The 20,691-nt window shown below is 39.7% G+C and overlaps 1 protein-coding gene across 1 annotated transcript; it reads right to left on the bottom strand.

The window, feature by feature from the left end:
* Positions 1-7,659: 7,659 nt before the first annotated feature.
* On the bottom strand, positions 7,660-19,682 carry LOC117574964 (T-cell leukemia homeobox protein 3). Its single transcript, XM_034259027.2, has 4 exons — positions 19,144-19,682; positions 17,619-18,046; positions 13,388-13,616; positions 7,660-8,005 (listed from the first exon to the last, which is right to left on the bottom strand). The coding sequence occupies exons 1-4, from the start codon at positions 19,314-19,316 to the stop codon at positions 7,804-7,806; spliced, it is 1,032 nt and encodes a 343-aa protein (XP_034114918.1). The 5' UTR covers positions 19,317-19,682; the 3' UTR covers positions 7,660-7,803.
* Between the last annotated feature and the right edge of the window lie 1,009 nt (positions 19,683-20,691).

Here is a 20,691-nt window from a genome sequence, read left to right as displayed (position 1 = left end):
AAGCATTTGCTCATGCAAATTACATGCTTACCGATAGTTTCCAGACATTTGTCTTTGGAAATACCATAATCAAACAAAAGCTAAATTTTGCAATTATTTGATTATAAATTTCACTAATCCCTAGGTAATACCTTCCTAATCATTTTTGCGCCTTAAGATTGATTAAATGCGATAGTTCTGTATTATAATTAGCTTGGAATTGCAATGCCTACAAGTTTCCCATGATATTTATCTGCATCTATTTGTAGCATCTGTTCTGTGTTTGATTCTGAGGCCTTACAATTATCAGCAACGAGTATGTGAAAATCTCAACACTTGCTGCTATTGCGACAGGCTAACATCAAACATTTAACAACTCGATATCCTCCCTAACTCAAGTGTGAGGAGAGACAAGCGGATAACAATTATATTAAACAGCAAGCAAAACAACATTGACACTGGATTTGTAACAGGATACGCGTGTAACCACGAAATGGCAAGTCAGGAAAGGCAGAAGCTGGAGTGGAAACAGTAACAACAATAATGCGCAAAACACCCTTTCAATTAAATATTTGAAAACAACATTCGGCAATTACACAATTGACACCAGCTTGAGGGGTGGCAAGCCGCCGCCGCCACCGCCCTTCAACCGCCTTTCCATCCTGACGTCCTTTCGTCCCTTAACATAGTGTATGCCGTGAGCAACTTCATCAATTTTGAGGGCATGACTTGAAGGCACGCGCGTCAATTCTCGCTGCGATGCAGACTCACAGGCCGCAGGGATTTGAATAGCCTGCAAGTCGCAGAGGGGGAGAGGACGAGGACTAAGGACAGTGGCAGTGGCAGGTTCATAAACAACATCAACAAGGACAAGTTTGGGCTCGTTAAACATTAGTCAACATGAACATGACATCGCTTCCAGCCTACTCTCTCTCAGTTTCTCAGTCTTTCAGTCTCTCCCACTCTTCAGGCAAGTATTAAGCCCGTTTTCACGTTCGGTTTTGAAATGTCGTAAGTCGTGGCCTTTTTTATTGTTGGCCCATTCGTTTGTCGTTTATTTTTACAGCCAGCCATTTATTTGGCCAAAGCAAACAGGACACAAAATCTGCGGGACGTTGTACGTATTTTAATATGCATTTGGGAAAAATTTGGCAACCAATGAAATTGCCAAAGCTGGGGAGAATCAACGGTGAGTGAACTGTAGATTGGAGAAGAAGCAGGGAGAGGGAGGTATATCTAAATGAGTTTCTTTTCATTTCAATTTCCGTGTTGTTTTTTCCTGCCCCATGCAAAGCATGAAATTCACGTATTTTTGACCATTTTGGGCCTTGGCAGCCTGCATTATTTATGGACCAGCAACGAATTTTGACTTGGCTCGAATTGGCCAAAGAAAAATTACGCAAAAATCAAAATTTGCCCAGAAGGCCACTTACACAGCCAAAGCAAAGAAAAGCAAAGCCAGCGTCTGACGTCCAGACAAAGGTCAAAATAACTAACAGGGAAAAAGGTCAATTTTGTTGTTACAAATAAAAAATGCAAATGCTGCGCGTCCATGAAATGGACAACTGGGAATGGGCAGACAATCACAGAAAGAATGAATGCAGAATGTAGTTGTATAAGCCAAGAAAGTTGTGAAGAAGGTAAAGTACAAATGAAATGAAAGTCTTGACTTTTGTAAGTGGAAATCTTGCTCAATTTGCCAGCTTAATTTTAATATTTCAACAGACGGCGCCTAAAGAGACATTGGAGATTTCGCAGTGAATAAATGTTTTCTCTCAACTCAATTGCTTGAGTTGCTTGATTAGCAATTCACTCCCATTGATTCTTTCTAATTTCTGCGTGTCACATTGATTTAGCTTAAGGAAAAGTTGACTAAGCAGCGAAACAATTTTCACGCCATAACTCTAATGGAATTCAACATAAATTTTCCAAGCACTTCAATAATTGATCAGCACGTCGTTTTTTGTGGATTTTTATTTGGAAGCAGTCACGGTAATAAAATTGAAATGTTCTACTGTATTTTTTCTGGCTTTGACAGGTCGAAACGAACCTCGTCAAAAGTCAGGCGAGCAGTTGTTGTTTTATTTACAGCCTTTTATTGGCTGGTTATAAATTTGTGTGTTTTGGCAATAAATACCGAAATGCCTCACGTATCGTCAATGTGGCCCAATTGCCGTTAGCTGTTGACATTTGTGGCCAGGTTGAAAAAAAGCGTGGGGGACGAACTGCAAAGTGAAAACATCCCCTCCGATACTGAGGGCTGACCATTCGATGCCGATTGAGTTATATGTCTATCTGTCTGTCTGTCTGTCTGGTGATTGGTGTGAGGTCCGAAGGTTTGGCACTTTACACTCTCCACTTTCGACTTGCCGCATGCTACATTCTACATTCCACTTTGCCACTTTACACTTTTTATGTTGCTGATGTGATTTTGCACTCAATTGAAAACAACTTGATTAAATTTTCATGTCAAATTGCAGTGGGTAGTGTGAAACATGAACTTCTACTCTCCATTACAGGTCATTTGACTAGTCGCTTTATTTCTGAACTACGCGCAGAGCGCTTTCTTTTATTATGAAGACCGCAGATAAATGTAGAACATAGAATGAATTGACTAAGAAGAAAAATGAAATTTTGATTGTAAAAAATCTAATTTCTATTGTATCACACAAATTAAACAAATAATGGAACCTGCTTTCAATATCTTATTATTATATATTATATCTGTTAGATACGCGCGTGTATCTTGAACCTTTCCGAATCATTTAGTCAGCCAATTTATTGTCGACAAAAACAAACACTTGTGTGTGTGTTTTTTTTTTTTTTAATCGTGTTTATCATTAGTTATTAGCATATTCTTTGCTCAGCGCACAAAAAAAAAAGCACCATAGGAACCTGAATAACCAAAGGCAAAAGCAAAAGCAAAAGCAAAGGTAATCAAAAGGTAAGCACATGAAACTAATGACAAGTCCAAAAGATTAATTTACAGAACAAATACGAGTATCAACGTCCAACGGTGTCGTTAGGTCATTAGAAGTTCTGTTAGTTGTCGTCGAAACGGATCCAAATTGTCGCTGTTCCGTTCGACAATAATGGCTGCCGATGCCATGGAGGGGATGTTCATACGAACTACATACTTATGGGGTACTATATTTTGTAGGTACTGCACTCCATTTACTCCATTTTAAAACTCATTTAGACTCGCTTTTGTCTACAAATTTTAATAGAACCACACAAAACTAGCAGTATTTTGTACTCGTGTAAAGTAAACATACATGGGCTAATGACAGTTAGTTTGCCAACAGTAATATCAAATTTGTTATACCCTGTAGTAGTTCAGATAGTTGCATGGTAGACACTAACGTTCGCTCCAATAATGATACGAATAAAACTGAAATTTTAATTTTAAATAAGTTAAGGACTAACATCATTAGATTTTACTAGAATTTAGTTTCATATATAATATATACTATGTATATATTTTCAATAATGGTTTGGTTTTAAATATGTTATAAATTAATATAAACATATTATTTGTTTTTTTTTTGGTTCATGTTAATTTACTGAAAGAAAGTTATATTTTAATAAAAACAATAAGTTATTCTTTAGTTTGTATTAAATATCATCAGCATTTTAGCTTATGGGGACGTGTTATAATAAGCTCCTTATGAAAAAGCATTTTATTGAAAAAGTAACATAGAAATGTAATAAATTAAATGAATTTGAAAATTTAAATTTAAAGTATATATATTCTTGATCAGCGTCAACAGCCGAGACGATCTAGCCATGTCCGTCTGCCCGTCTGTGTGTCTGTCCGTCTGTCCGTATGAACACCTAGATCTCAGAGACTATAAGAGATAGAGCTATAATTTTTTGTCGACAGCATTTGTTATGTTTGCACGCAGATCAAGTTTGTTTTAAATTTTTGCCACACCCCCTTCCGCCCCCGTAAATCAAAACAATTGAATAGCAAGCGTTAATTTAAAGCTAGAACTGCGAATTTTGGTATATACAATAACAACTATAGTAGTTGTGATTCGTAAAAATCAGATAAAAATTGTGGAAGGTATTAAATAATTACTTTTGTATGGGCAAAAACGCCTTCTTACTGGGGGTCTGAGTTGCTTTATCCGACAATCTGGTATATTGTGCCGTCTATGGTATATTTTGAATGTGGTACCATATCGATATAGCAAATATTCCGCTCGGTATATTTATAGTATTTTTTGTAGTATTTTCGGTATATTTTAATATAGCAAATATTCCGCTCGGTATATTTATAGTATTTTTTGTAGTATTTTCGGTATATTTTAAAAATAATACCGCAATAATTTGCTTTTATTAAAAATGGGTAGCGGGTATCTCACAGTCGAGCACACTCGACTGTAACTTTCTTACTTGTTGAAAATGTCGGAAAATTAACTGCTTTGTTTTGAGAAGAATAAACTCCTCGTCATTTGTAAAAAAAGAGTATCTAAACGTCGAGTTGGCTCAACTTGTACTAACTTTAGTTTTTACGTTAAAAATGGTTTCCTTTATGACATTTTTTATGACTGTCATGTGGAGGGTTGAAAGGCCGCCGAATGACGACCATAATTAGACGCTAGACGTGCCACAGCCGGCCATATCAAATGCAGCCAGAACACAAAAGCAATGAGAGCTGCAACAAATACGAATACAGCGAATAGCGACTCATATTTAATTTAAATGTCTACATGATGGCCGCTAATTATTTGCTGTCACTGTGCGCTGCTCATAGTGACTGTCATTGTGATTGCCATTGTGACTGCCTGCAAAAAAAAAAAAAAAAAAAAAAAAAAACTGTCCAACTTGACTGAAAAGCTGTCGGCGATTCCCCAAGCTTTTGTTGATTCTTTTCCATGTTTGCTCCATTCATACTTTTCTCATTGTATTTTGTGATGCTAACATGAAAATTGTAACATGAAAATATGACTTTGAAAAGGCTAAAAAACTAATTTGAAAATGGTTTTTGCTTTGTTGCTGCCGTTTTTGTTTCACTGCTATATGAACATAATGTGGCTCCCAGTTTTGGCTTGACTTTGGTCGGACTTAAATCCCTTTCAATCTTGCCATAATCCAAATTGACGTGGCAGCCGGACTTCAGGAGGCTTCACACGAAATCCTGCCACCTCGACGTCGCCAGTGCAGAGAGTCTGCACTCAGTTGGCATCGCCTCCTTCTGCTGTCGACTGTCTGCTGCTTGCTACTGTTGCTGTCTTGTTGACCAACCGCATTGCTGTTCATTTGTATTTTTCATATCCAGTCACTACAACTCTGACACTTGGAAGTCGAGACTGGACAGAGGCGAGAGCAACCACCCTCTTCTGGTCACTTTCAATTTGTCTTTTCTTTTTGCTGAATTTCGGCCAAAAACTTTTGTTACTCTTTCGAGGGTTCGATATACTACTCGTAGATAGCTGCAGAACAAGCGAGAGAAAGAGAGATTCAGGGAGTGAGAGAGACCTGTGCTGGCTGTCATTTCACTAAGTGGACACAAATAGATTGTTGCCCCCAAAATCCAAGTGCCTGTCCGCAACTTCTCTCAATAATCAATCAAACCTGCAGCCCAGGCGAGCCAAGCAAAGATCCAGTCTCGCAACCAATTAGAACGACATGCGCACATCTCCAGCTCCACATGCAATATGTGCGGGACACAAAGTAACCGAATTGCCAAACATCCTCATTACATACAAAATATGATACGTTATATTCTCTCTGCCGCTGGCCACAAAGAAATAAACCAAAAATTGTCCAATTAAACGCAATTTATATGAATTTCCAAGTAGTCCAGCACAGGATCTCAACAGCAACAGCAACAACAATTCTCGGACAGAAGCTTTGACGATGATGAGATGAGGCAGGGGCGGCGGCCAATGCCAAATTAAAAAGGTGTCTCTGTGGAAGTTGCAATCAAGAATAAAGAGCATTTGATCGCCGACTTAAGATGCACAGTGGAACAGGAATTTGAGCAAAGTTGGCACATAATTTGTTAATTTCATATGCTTTTATTTATTCGACAGTCACAATATTTTTCAATTCTTAAGCAGCAAGGAACGTGAAAAAAATAAAATATTGTTCTTTAATTCCTTCTTCCTTTACTTATTGAACAGCCAGAATTAAACTCAACTCTCTTTATCAAGCATATTATTGTTTTTATTTATAAGACATTCAACTAATAATTGAATTCTCGATTAAGCAACTTTAATACAACTTTAATAATTTCATTAAACTAATAACTCTCAGTGGAATGTCAGCTGAATTCGAAAATTATTCCCCTTTCTATTATAATTCATCTCAGCCAACGATAATAACAAATTCCTTTTTAAATCTTTATAAAACTTCGAAAAAAAACAATTCATTTAAATTCTCAATAACTTGTAACTATTTTGAGCTGCGTTAATTTCCTTTAGAAAAATTCTCTCAATAGAATGCGAGCTACTTCCTTATTATGACAGTTAGAATTTAATTCAACTTTTGATGAGTTTTTAGCTCATGCAGCGATAATAACAATTTCCTTATAAAAATAACTATATATGGAATGTGAGCAATACTCCTTAATGCGTCATGTTTGCTTTCTTTTTTGTTTCACAGCCAGAAATTCCTTCAACTTTCTTTGAGTCGTTTGCTCAAGCAGCGATCGTAATAATTTCCTTTCAATAAAAACTCTGTATGGAATGTATGTATAAAAAAATGTTGTTAAATTTCAAATTTATTTATTTATGTAGCTCTCCCTGTTAGCGAAAATTAGCGAAAAAATAAATCCTTTCAACGAATCCAATTTATTGATTTGCCTTCTATACATTTTTGTTAGTTGTTATCATAATTTCATAATATGTATCGTATTTCAGCCACAGGATGCCAACTGAGTGCCACTGTGCGACGGCGTCTGCAACTTTGTGGGCGCCGTCTTTCAACTTGTAGCCGAAAATGGTTTACTTCCGCAGCGGCGACCACCGTGCAGCTTGTAGGAGTTGAAAACACTGTCGAAGACGGCAGTCGACGCTAATGTGACAGCGGCCAACACTTTAAGGGATGTCGGGAGTGGCGGCCGATGGCTAAGTATAGGAGGGACTACCTGCTGTTCAGGCGGCGTCTGTTTGTTTTGCCTTTGCAGCGCAAAAAACACACATAATATATTTATAATGAAAGGCCGCTTGATATTCTGCTATAGTAGCAGTAGTTTTTTCTCAGATCCTCCAGCTCTAATAGTTGTTGGTTTTTGGTGAATTGAGCATATGGCTGATATCATTCGATGAAGAGCTCATTAGGCCAACACATATATCCGGTCAAGGTGTGGATCACCAATATAAATAAAATTATCGAGACAGGTTTTGTTTTGTTTTTTTTTTTCTTTGATTTCGTAGTGTATTTATTTTCATATGTTATTTATATGTTTACTAATTATTCATTTATAATACTAGGTAATGCCAGTTGACTTAAAACTAACGTACAATACAAGCCATATATTTAAAAGTTGTTCTTCTTTTTGTTTGTTTTTTAATTATGCTTAGAAGTTGACATTTTTTGAGATGCATTAAGAGATGCAATAACTGAAGAAAAAGAAACACTGCGCTACAAAACTAAACATAAACTACATAAACTTAAGACGACAACTTAATAATTAGTGTATATAGATATACTTATATATATACCATATATGTGTGTGTGTGGATGTATCTAGGAAGTATAGCTAAATATTTACAAATTGTAGCAGAACTGCATTACTTCAACTGTATTTACAAAGCAAACTTTATCACAAATAAACCTTATAGACTATGCGACATATGCTAGGTTTGTAGACGATTAGCAGCCCGCTGCATGCGACGCCTCCGCCCACGGCTGCAGACCATGAAGCGCAGCCAGCGGAGCGCCATTGACCCCAGTTTGAGAGCTGAGCGGAGCCGCGGGCGGTGCGAATCCTTTGCTAATGGCCTCCGCCTGTAGGGAAAGCATCAGGCGATTGGCCGCTTGACGTTCGGCTTCTCTCTCCTCGGCTGTCTGACGTCTGCAAAAAAATAGAGTAGAGAAAATGATTGAGTTATGATTGAGCTATGATTGACTTAATACTATTTTGGGGGTATTTATCAATTGTCTGGCATCGCCTAATGTGCATATTCATTATCGAAAAGTAATTTGTCGGGGTAAAGGTAAAAACTCATCAAGTCATTATGTGGGCGGCTTGTTAAGACCATTTAAAACTAATCAAATCAAATATGCCGACATATCCAATCCACAATCCACAATCCCTGGCGCAATTATACGCAAATGGGGGAACTGCCGTTTTGTGCTTTTGTTTATTGAAAATTAATTTCGAGTCGACTCGAAATTACATTTTAAATGTTTTGCGCTCAAATGGGATTTTACCTGCAACAACCGTTGGCAATTTGTGTGCCCCAAACTACCACTAAATTATTCATTTGGTTCAACTGGAATTGCAACACACACACACATACACACACACACACACACACACACACTCAGAGCTTTATGCTGTTGCAACTCTGTTGCAATTTCCATTCCCACATCGCAGTTTCCCGTTCTCAATTCCAGTCTCGTTATGGTTCCCATTCTCATCCCCATTTCGGTTCGCGTTTGCGCAGCATTTATGCTCTAATTGTGGCCATCCCCCAACTCACACACACACACACATACACATAATGTAGCCCTCCTCTCCATCCCCCTCTGTGGTGGGGTTGAATTGCCATCGCGCGCCATATTGAATATTTTATGATCTAATGAAGTTCTTCTGGTTGCTCGTAAATACGAAAGTTTGTCCCGTAATTACACTTACTACGTAAATACCTTACTCATTAGTATCTGTGTGTGTGTTGTGTGTGTGTGGGACACACACATGTCATGATTATAATATAGTTTAATATGCTATCATTAAGGCTTTCATCAGCAATGTCATCATTCAAACTACAACTACATAACTTGAATGCGCACCTATTAAATATGCATTACAACGCAGTGTGAGCTGCTTATACTGAAACTTGTGAACTCAGAAATGTGTTAACAAGACTGTTGTTAAGGGAATTTCAAATTTAAATTCAAATATTTTGAAAAGGTTTTAAAATGATGATTATAAATAAAAAGTGTGTCTTGAGTTTTTAAATTGAATTTAAGACAAGACTGCAAAAACTGTTATTTATATTAAAATCTATTTTGGCAGTATTTTTAGTATTTTGGTATTTCAATATACTAAAAGTTGATTTTAAAATACGAACATTATTTGTTTCATATTATTTACAACTTAACATAAGAAACAGGTAATAATTTTTTGTATTTCAAAGCATTACTATGCATTAATTAGTATTTTAGTCTTTTTAGTATATTAACTTACTACAAGTTGTAAGATATTATATGCAAAGTATTTTGTACAACCTTTCTTATAAAGAGCAAGAAGTATTTAAATCTCTGCTTTTTTTATATAAGAGTTTGACTGTGCATCGAAAATTAACCTTAGCGCTAGAGTTCCACAGTGCTTACTCCCACATACTGTTAATCGAGGGTTATATATCTTATTGAATTACTCTGGGCACAACAACGACAACAACAAGGAATGAAAACAACAATAAGTTAACTCCCCATGCATATTCGTATCTACAACAACTCAATTGTCTGGGCAACGGTTTAGCTTCAAGTGAATTGCTTAACTTTTACTTTCTGGGATTTTGGATGCTTTATCTGCGAGCACATTTTTACAGCTGGCGCATAAAAAATTCAACGAAAATTGATTAAAACTCTGAAAACAAGTAAACAAATGTACGAGTGTGATTGAGTGTGTGCAACTCTAATTCCAGTTGCTCTTTTGTGTGTGGCTCGAGAGACAGAGACACGAGACAGGAGACAGAAGACAAGAGACAAGAGGCACGACTGTAATTTATCTTCAGTCACGAGCTTGGAAATGGAAATGAAAATGCAACAAACGCTTTACAAATGTTAACTGTTTGTCTTTTGGCGCCGGGGCGCTGAAAAAAGTTTTTAGCCACGATAAATAATGGCTCGACATTAGGCTAAAATGTTTATTAAAGCTCAACGCATAAATCGCTTGACTGCGCTCGACTCGATTCACCGAGTGTGGGAAGGAGAGAGAGAGTTTGTTAGAGATGGGGAGAAAGAGAGAGAGAGATGCAGGGGGCTTTTATGTTGCCACAAATTTAATGGCAAGTCAATTGTCGCACTGTTAGCAGCTGCTCACAGGTTTTCCGGTCCGGTAATTAAAATCATTTCACACACCGCCCGCAAACGAGCGTCAACAAATTACGAGCAAATAACCATGGCCCACAAAACTTAGTTTCTTGTTTTTTTGTGGGCCAAAAGCAAAAAGGGCCTTTGGTAATTATCTTTCAAGACATAACAATTTAGCTAGACCATTAATTGGCTGGCCGGTCGCATGGCCGCTTCCTCAGGGACTTGCTGCAAAAGACGAAGATTTAGCCCGGCCCTCTTTCTTTTACTGTTTTGGGACTGGCCCATTTCGGCATTGGGCCAGGCCACGTGCCGAAACGAATAAGGCAGCAGCAAAAGCAGCTTCAAAGTTAATTTACAAATGGCCAACACAGCTGTAATTAATTTCATTTGATTTTCCTTATGCCCCAAAACAAAAACTTTGCTCTCAGGCAAATTGATTTTCGTCTTGCGGTTAAAGTTGCTCAACAACTTCTTGCACTCACATTTCTCTAGTTCATTTGTCATTCGAGTGCGTGTGTGTGAGTGTGTGTGTAAATTTTTAATTAGACAGCTTTCAGCAAAGAAAACTTTTCCATATGCCAGGCAATTAATTTCCTGTGTGTCTCATGTGAGTTTTGCGTACTCCAATTTAAGATTTCGGCCAAGCGAATCTCGTCGAGTGGGGCGCAATTTTGATGCATGGCCATGTAATTAAAAAGGGTTTAACGGCAAGTTGATTTATGTGCCGGTAACTAATTAAGTTATGCAAGTGTAACTCGAAGCAGTCGTTTATACAGACAGTAGCCCCAAAATAACAGCGAGTTGCCTTGTTTTAGCCGGGAATAATCCCATATCAAGCTGTGCACTCTACAGGCATTAAGAAAGGTTGTTGTGTTCTTGCTGTTCATTTTAAATATACTGAATACCTGGAGAGTTGTTGGAGAATGAACCACTTAAATTATTTTCAAAGTAGGTTTATTTTAGTAACAAGTTATGCCAAAGAATTATTTAATTGATTGACTTAATTTTAAGAGGCGGCTTAGCAAATTGTTATAACTTGTCTAATATAACAGCAGTAAAATATTATAACTCGATGTCTAATATATCTTCGGGATGTTCACTTGGCCAGGACTTTGTCAGACAACAGTTAGACGGCGTCATTTGTTTTGGGGGCGAAGCGTCAAAAAGTATGCAATGACAAGCCATTTTTTATATTCTTTTCGTTTCTTTGCTCTCTGCCATCTGCCTTTTGCTCTGCGTCGTTTTTTTGTTTGTTTTTTCTTTTCTCGTTTTTTTACTTGACGTTTTGCTAAACACATTGTCGGACTGACAGGCTACAAGCTTCATTCAATTGCTCAGTCTTCAGACTCGCACTTTGTTTGTTAATTATTAATTATTTATGTTGTTGTTATTGCTCTTGTTGCTGTTGCTGTGAGCAATCGAAACATTTAAAAGCCCCCAGCAAAACAGGTTGCAATTTATTTGTATTAAAATGAGTAAGAAAATACAAAAGCAAAAAATAAACACATTAAGCAATCTTTGTGCCTCGGCCGCATAACTCATACGCCATGTTGGACGCAGTTCATTATTTAAATTACTTGGCAAACAGTTTTGAGACTGCATTAAAGCAATTATGCATTCATATACTCGTCGTACATAAGTATACTTATATTTACGAGCTATACACAACGTAATAATAATCATGGCGTTTCTGTGTATTATGCCGTTGCCATTTCACTTAGCCCCAAACGAGCCGTGGCCATTGCCGTTAACAAAATTGCGTTTTACATCATTAATTTTTATGAGCTAAAATAGGCTCAAAATGGCTGATAAGCTAGCCAAGAGAGAGGCAGAGCCATTGTCGGCCTGGGACAGACTATGGCTAAGCGGCAATTAGCGCCTATGGGCGATAGAGACTCTTGGGTTCGCCTTGGCCAAGAACTTGGCTCAGTCACATAAAGTGTTTGCATTATATACAGAAATACGTGTGAGTATTTTGTGTATATGTACATATATAGTTGTAGTATTCTAATGTTAATAATAAAATAGAAAACAATTTGAGACACGCAAATGCGAACGCATTCAACGCATCAATGCCTCATTAAATTAGAGACAAACAAGCGCGTGACTTGTTCATTTATTTGTAGGGTAGCTTATACGTCTGATAAGGCTGCGCAAGCTCCGAGTTGTAGTCGTTAATTGCCATTTGCATTGCCATCGCTATAAATCAAAATGATAACCAACAGATGGCAGCCTTTATATGTACTTCTATGCGTGCTAAGTAAAAGTTTCATGATTCAAATGTATTTACATTCAAATATGCTTAAATACTTATGTACCAAGTACATGCGAGTACAGTTTGGCTTAATTAATGGCGCGTCAAGCTTCAATATTTGTTGAAATTGTTTAGATATTATTTCAATCGTGCGCTTTGTAGCTTATTAAATGGCCATCTGTCATTATTTATCGATTATTTAAAATTTAGTGTCCAAGTCCAGTTCGTAATTACACAAAATAATATTCACAAAAAATGTAACTATTTATTTTTGGTTGATCAGTAAACAACTTTCTAATGAATGCTAAATTACTATTATTTGTTTATTTTCATAACCTATTTGAACCCATTTAATGACACTTCAAAGTATACAAAACAGTTAGGAAAGCTTTCATCATAATAATATGCTTTGAGTTCTTGTTTTATAATCTTCGCCGTTAACTAATTTAAACTCTTTTCACCAACTTTTTCTCTCACACTTTGTTGAACAACTTTATATTTTTATAGCGGCCATTTTGTGGATATATTTAGCAAGCAAGCACGGCTAATAGAAGCCCGGGCTCATTATTAGTTGACGCTACAAAGGGCTATTCGGTCTGGTGCAGATAGCAAATGAATCCACCCCCACGATTATAGCAACCCCTAGCGAAGAGTTGGGGGTTGGGGGTTGGAACAGGCGTTGCTGGCAGAGCTTTTTCATTTAATGTGCTCATGCATAATGAATAAACCTTTTACCCCCAGCTTGAAAGGCACGCTTTTCTTTCGTTCTTTTTTTTTGTACTGCTATTTTTTAGTGCGAAAGGCTTTTGTAGATTTTGTAGTTTAAAGACAGACAGCAGTTGGAGTTGGGGCTTAACTACCTGTCATCACTTTGGATATGGGTAGCGGTTGTATACAATCGATTTTATTTTTTTGTGAGTTGCTATTTTTGTTGCTTACCTCCATTTGGTGCGTCTATTTTGGAACCACGTCTTCACCTGAGCATCGGTCATCTTGAGGCCACGGGCGAGAGCAGCTCGCTCCGCAGATGCGAGATACTTTTGTTTGTGAAAGCGTTTCTCCAGCTCGGCCACCTGGATGCGTGTGAAGGATGTGCGCGGCTTTTTTCGCTTGGGCGGCGTGCGATTCTGATAGGGATGTCCGATGCGACGGGCAATGGGAAATGCAGCTGTAAAACAAAGGCAGAGTCAAAAATATTAAATAGATATAGTTAAGTAGTTGCAGCTAATTGCACTTTCACTTCATTGTGACTCGGTGTGTCCTCGCAAGCAATTAGCAAACAATAAATTCCTACTCAGATAACAAGCAATTTCCGATATTTGCTTCCGGTAACAAAGAAAAAAGAGCCAGGCACCTGTATGGACATATATTGCTACTTAGCGACCTTAGCGACCCGCCTCTACCTGTCCCACACTCCCTCGCGGCACGCTGTGAAATCAATTTGGACTGTGCCAGCCCTTAAGAGTCAGTGACTCGCACCGCTAAGCGTCTAAGCGCCTAATTGCCGCAGCCTGAGGTCGAGATCGTACCTTTATCATGCTAGAAGCAGACGAATACGAAGACGAAGACCAAGACTCGAGTCCGTCTTCTAGACAGACGCACGCGACATCAATTTCATTCTGTCAACTTCCGTGCCTGGTTGAGTCATAAAGTTGCGGCTTCCTAGGATGCGTAGTTCTCAACTCGCCTATATAGTATCGTTATATATATAGACTATTGTATGTGACCCAGTGTCTCGACTGCAACTCGAACCCAGACGCTGGCGCTGCCTTAATGGGTGCGGGCGCTCGGTGCTGTTGTTGCTGCTGTGGTCTGCTGTTGTTGCTGCTGCTGCTGGCGTTGGCGCTGGCGCTGAACCTTTTAAAATTCCTGCCAGTCGACTTACTTTGCCATAGCGTGCGTGTTGTTGTTTATTATGTGCGATAAGCGCAGTGGTCACCAAAAAAAAACACACACACAACAACAACAAGAAATATTGAAACGATGTCGTTGGTCGTCGGTTGGTGACAACTGACAACTGCTCAACTGGGCAACTGTTCAACTGGGGAACCGGCTTGACCATCGTCACTGGGGTCATGCGATAAGTCAGACATGAGCTTGTGAATATTCTGGCGAAATTTATTTGCCACAGCCATTTGAACAGCAATTTGAAGAACACGATAAAAACCTAGACGGTCTTTTCGCTGCAACACAGTACGATGACTCAAGTTTCTTTTGCATGCAAACAAATGCAAAATTTGCGTATTATGTCTTTTAAACATTGTTGCAAATGTTTTAAAAAATAATCAAAACAATTTATTATATAATCTTGAAAATGCCTATTTCTGATATACACAATTCTATTTAACATTTTTTATGTGAATTTATGATGTATTTATTTTTTAAATTATTAAATTAGCGAATTTTGAGACACCAATATTTATTGTTTATTTAATTAAAATATCTCATATACTATTAATTTATGCAGAAAACCTTGCACGTTTTAATTCATATCTCAAAACAAGGTTAAGTACAACTTATGAAATTTGACGATAGAAAAAATACAAAATTCCATATTGAATACCAAAATTAAATGATGTTTAGTTTCTAAATATAGAAAACTATGAATAATTTATTGAGTAGTATATAAAAGAAATAGCATTGTCAATTTAGATAAATTATGATACTTATTTTAAAGTCATTTAAATTTTTCTTTAAACTGAACGTAAATAATATTACATTAGGAATAAGAGGAAGTCAAATAATTGATGGCAAAATCTGACTATAATTTTAAGAACTTCATATTTACTTTCCAGAAACTCATTCCCAATATGCTTCTGGCCATAAAAATCGAAGCTTAACACATCCCTGAGCCACTTCCTGGCAATAGATTTCAACCCTTGAGATGAACGAATTTTGCACTTCAATTGAAAAGTGCTCAATGCCAGAATCTATGGCGGGTGTTAAACTGACAAATCATGTTTTTTATTGCCACTTTTCCGCAGAAACCCCTTTTGAAATATGCGCCCAAAAGCAACCTTAGATGGTGTGTGTGTGTGGCGTAAATATCGCATCTTGTGGATTGGGATTGGCGAACCATTTGAATATTTCAAGCAATATCAATTTCAATAAAAAGCCATTTATCGCACCACATAAGCAGCACCACTCATATCCTTAAAGGATTCGTTGGGGATGCGAGTAAGGAGCGCGTAAGCATAATTTTATGGCTTACCAACGCTTCCCATGCTGTGCTTATTTATGATGTTTTTGGCTCAGTTCTTTGGCGTATCTTAAAGATACTCTCAACCTGTCTGTGGGCTGTGGCTGTGGCTGTGGCAGCGACTGCCTGTAAACTGCTTTCCCAAAATACGTAAAATAATGCTAAAAGCTTTTAGCATGCATTATTGATGGCGCCTGTGGCTAAGGCCGAAGTCAGTGTGAATCGCAGTCAGAGTTTTTGAACCACACCAGGCGTATGCGCAATATGCGTCAGCTATCAAGTATCTACACTTTTGACCTTTTTTCCTTGCCAAAAAACTTAAGAGTCAAGAGCTACTGGAATATACATATGTGTGTACATATATTCGAGTAATAGTTTTGAGTGCACATTTTTGGCTATTTGGCAAATTGGCATAAAGGGCTGTGGTTGACCCCAAAGAACCGAAAAATAATTGGCTCCTGCTGCGCCGGCTGTCAGCAAGAGCAACAGCATTCCAATTAACATGCAATGGTTATTAATCATATGGCGCTACAATGCAGTGCAGTGCAGCCTGAGGAGAGGAGGGGGGATCATAAGAAGGCAGGCAAGGGTCAGTTTGTTACGGGTGCAGAGTCAGACCGTTGCTCGCTCGTTTGTCTTGTTAATGAAAAAAGCCAAGGCGCCAGCTTATCAGCAACTCAAGCGACACACCACAAACACACAACAACACACACACACTCGAGAGACGCTGACGAAGATGTTGACAAAACGAAACTGGTCAAAAGATCGCTGAGTTGAGTGGAGTGGAGTGGAGTGGAGTGTCTGTCTCATAAGTGTGGCCAGGTTCTACTAGGCACTCTCCTGGCTAATTAAAAGCTGACCATGTCAGTTGGCCGCCTCACATTGAAGTGTGGTATGTGGTGATAAATAAGAGTCCACAACTCGCTGGCAGGGCTTTCGTTCTTGTCCCCAGGTTGAGTCCAGCGACCGCCCAATGTGTAATTAATTCCTTTTCGGGGCACAGCGCGAAATTAAAAAGTCATGTAAACCAGCTCATTAAAATAACTGAAAGACCGACGGCAAGTAGCGGATGTTGGCCATAAAAGCAAAAGTTTTCAGCCACTGTCGCAATCGCAAATGCCAATCGCAAGCGATCCTTAGTTAAGCAGCTTTCTGTTTTTTTTTTTTTTTCTTTTTTGGGTTGCCTAAATATGACTGAGTAGGGACAGCTGATAAAGCAAAGCTTGGGCCAAAGGAGGCGTAATAAAATCAACGCGAGCTCATTATTTAAGCGGCTCGCGCTGCGAATGCCGCTTGTAGCTACAAGTGAAGCTCATAATGTAAACAAATTAACAAAAGCCGCAGCTCAAGCTCAACGCAAATCGCAGCCCAGAGGATGCAGACTGTGGATGCCACTGAGTTGAGCGGCATATGCAAATGCGTTGCGATCGCTTCGCTTCTGGGCGGTGGCGCAGCGTAAAGTTCTGCTTTTTTTTAACTTAAGCTGCGATTGCGCATTTGAAGGCAAACATGTTTTTATACTTTAGGGCCAGCTTCAGCTTCAGCTACAGCTTTGGCAGACCCCACACACACACACACACACACACACATAGATAGAGTTTGTAGTTGTGCTTACGAATGACATGCCGACAGGCATGTTGGCTTAAAAGACTTCTCTGATCGCGCTTATTAGCCTGGCCAGAACAAGACTTTAATAAGCCGCACTCTCGCACTCGCACTCTCAGTCGCATTCGCATTCGTGTGCGTGCCACATGGTAATCATGGCCCAAGGCACTTGGCCAAATCGAAACAGTAGCGAGTGTAGCTTGTGTTTGCGGAGTTGCTACCGTTGGAAGCAGCTCATAAAGAGAGCGCAAACATGGCCCAATCACAGCATGAACTTCGAATACGAATTGCTTTGCTTTGGGGTTGAGTTTTTTGTTCTCTTTGGAGCTGGGGTTGGGGTTGAGGGTAGAGAATATGTTAGCTCACCTGCCAGTCGATCCTTGACCGCCTGATGCGCCAACGCCGCATGATGCAGAGGCGGAAGTGCCCAGGTTAGCGGTGTGCGCTGCGGTGGCACTCGCAGCACATGGCCAGCGGCAGCGGCGGCTGCCGACGGATAAAGATGCGGATATGTGTAGAGAGCGGCGGCGCTGCCGTAGGTTGAGTTCGCAATGCTGGTGGCCAGTTTGTAGGCAGCCAAATCCTGATCGTCTGCCTGCAGCTCTTTGTCATCGACGGCGCTGTTGTTGTTGTTGTTGTTGGGGCTGCTGCTTTGTATATTGCTGCTGTTGTTATTATTGCTGCTGTTGTTGTTGTTGTTGTTGGTCTCGAAGGGTTTGGAGAGCAGCCGGGATATGCTGAAGGGCAGATTCTCGCTGGACGAGGAGCGTGTCTGTTCCGACTGCAGTGATTCGCTGTAAAAAAAGAAATGATTGTAGTTGTTGTTGTTGTTGTTGGCTCATTAATATTAAAAGTGTCGCACGATAAGCAAACATCGCCAGAACAAATTATTAATTAATGCTTGCGAATGGCATTTCGAGACCAGTCGAGACCAATATGCCCACGCTATTGTCGAGCAAAAGTAGTTGCTATTTACTTTGATCTCTCAGACTGATAAACGCGCAACACGCAGAAATCATGTTTGCAGCTGTTGTACGCGGCGTATACGCAATACGCTGACGTGTTGGCAAATTAAGTAATTATGCAAATGCTAGACGCATTTTATTTGGATTCTATAAATCATAGCAAGACGTCAAGAGGCGCTCGAAACGAGTCACGATCGATATTTAATTTTTTTACAAAATTTAAATCGACACTTTCGAAAACTTAAAAATTTTATTTACAACAAAAAGAAAAACTTGTTATTAAACATTTAAACATAAGGTACGCTATTCTCCCTCAATCTTTCTCTCGCGACATTCCTTAAAGTTTCGATTTTTATGGCGTTTTTATAGCTTGCTCTATTAAAATGTTAATCCAATATGCTTTGGCCGCCGACTGTGGCATTGTGTGGTGAGGAACTCGTTTAAGCCCATTTGGGAATTGTTATCAGAGCGCGCTTTTTGGCGCCTTGCTAATGTGCATTTTATCGCCGACCCAGACTCAATTCCCAATACTCCGATCTCAGTTCTCAGTTCTCAATTCTCTACAAACTTCAAATTTCCTACCTGCTTTTGTCTGTCAATTCAGGGAGTTTCATTTGGCTTCGCTGCGGCAATTTATTAGTGTTTAAGAGGTTTGTTCACGCCAAAGCCAAAAAAATTGGTCTAAAGCCGTGATATGAATGAAAGTGGCTCAAAAAAGAGTTGGGCCCCCATCAATTGCCAGCTTGTTAGCATCGGACAATAGAAGTCTTTGTCTTGGCACACAGAATGTTTAGGCCATAAAGAATAACATTTTGTGGTGCCATCAAAGCATTTAAAGATTAAAATTATGAATAGCACAACGGGCAGAACAATGATTAAACTTTTAGTTCAACTATTGTATTCAATGATGTGTTATGTTATGTTACCTGAGTGGCGTTTCGGATTCGTCGTAGCAACTGCCACCATCCATATCCACATCGGAGCCGCTGCCGCATGACATTCGCGAATCGGAATCGACATCGACGTGTATTTCCTGCTCCTCCACATCGTCGCCATGCTCGTGCTCATGCTCGTGCTCATCCTCCTCGTGGCTGGACATGTTGAGAGCGAGTGGCGCCAATTTGATCAGATTGAACAATAAAATAAATTAAATTTCACTAGTTTGTTTGCACTTGGTCTTCTTTGCTTTGCAAATATTCAAATATGGTATTGATATCGATTTGATTTGTTTTTTATATTCTTGTCACACTTCACACTAAATACACAGAACTTTGAGCGTAGCGTGTTTTCCGTTGCGTTGCGTTGCGTTGGCAGTTTAATTAACTTGGCTTAGTGACTTCCGCGACGACGACAGAAAAACCGACTCGACAAATTGAGCTGACGCCGTTGACTGAATCCGCTTTGAGATGCGATCTCTGCAAAAATCGCCGTGCTGGGAGCGGGCGCGTGCTGGCGGGCGTAAACGCTTTTCATAAATGCAGCCCAAAAATATGCCGACGGACGAATTGCCGCTTCAGTCGCTGTCGCTGTCTCAGCCTCAGCCTCAGTCGCTGCTTCGAGTGCCGCTTAGCTTGTTAGTCAAATAAGCCAGGAGTCACCCCGCTGGCAGAGCAACAACAACAACAAGCGACAAGCAAGCAAGCAAAACAAACAAGTAAAACGAGTTTTGCTTGACGCCGGCAGCGACGTCGACGCTGCTGCCGCAAGCGCTGCTGCTGCTTCCTTCCTATTTGGTTAACGTTAACGAGCCTGTTTGCCACCTTGTTTGAACCTAACCTACCATAATAAACGTTAGCCAACCCTCACGGCACCCGCACCCCGCTCTGCTCTGCTGCACTTGCTGTGTGTGGTGGTTGCCGCTAACTTTGCTGGTTGGCCCGCCCCAGTCATAGCGTTGTCTCGCTCTCGCACGCATTTGCTCATGCGCTTGGCTATTTGCTCGCTCTTTGCTCAACGGGCAAACAGGTTTCAGTCTGCTCGATTATGGGCAGCACTGGTCAACAATTGACGCAGTGGGCGTGACGCAGCTGGATTGTGATTGGTTGCTGCCGCAGTTAATGGCAATTTGGGTAGTGAACGGCAGCAGTGGGTGAGTGGGAGAGAGAGTGAGAGAGAGAGACAGAGAGGGAACAACATTGAGCTTTGCATTTGCGACGACATTTTAAATGGAAAACGTTTTGCTTTTGGGGTTTTTATTACGAATAGACGAGAGCATGAAGAGAATGTATTTTCATTTTGATTGTTTCTATTTTCGGGTTAGCCAAGCGTTGCCATCAGGAAGCTGTGTGAGTGTGCGTGTGAATGTGAATGTGTGTGAGTATGAGTGTGAGAGTGAGAGAGGGACAGCGCATGGCCTGGAGAAGTGCAAATGTGGCAGATTAATAGCACAATTGGAAATAGCAGCGTTTTGTCAGTTTGAGTTCACAAAGCGACGGCGTAACAGAGGGCAAAGCTACGTCTTAGCCTGTGGTCCA

The sequence above is a fragment of the Drosophila albomicans genome, chromosome 2R (genome assembly GCF_009650485.2).
Source record: "Drosophila albomicans strain 15112-1751.03 chromosome 2R, ASM965048v2, whole genome shotgun sequence".
In the NCBI taxonomy this organism is placed as follows: domain Eukaryota; kingdom Metazoa; phylum Arthropoda; class Insecta; order Diptera; family Drosophilidae; genus Drosophila; species Drosophila albomicans.
Note: the sequence above shows the minus strand (reverse complement) of the source record. Positions and strands in the feature narration are given on the sequence as shown.

Bases quoted from the DNA above. Each gene is read 5' to 3' on its own strand.
- LOC117574964 (XM_034259027.2), bottom strand. From the start codon at position 19,316: ATGTCCAGCCACGAGGAGGATGAGCACGAGCATGAGCACGAGCATGGC. The intron at 18,047-19,143 runs GTAACATAACAT...CTTTTTTTACAG, and splicing joins GAATCCGAAACGCCACTCAG to CGAATCACTGCAGTCGGAAC. The intron at 13,617-17,618 runs GTGAGCTAACAT...TTTGTTTTACAG, and splicing joins GGTCAAGGATCGACTGGCAG to CTGCATTTCCCATTGCCCGT.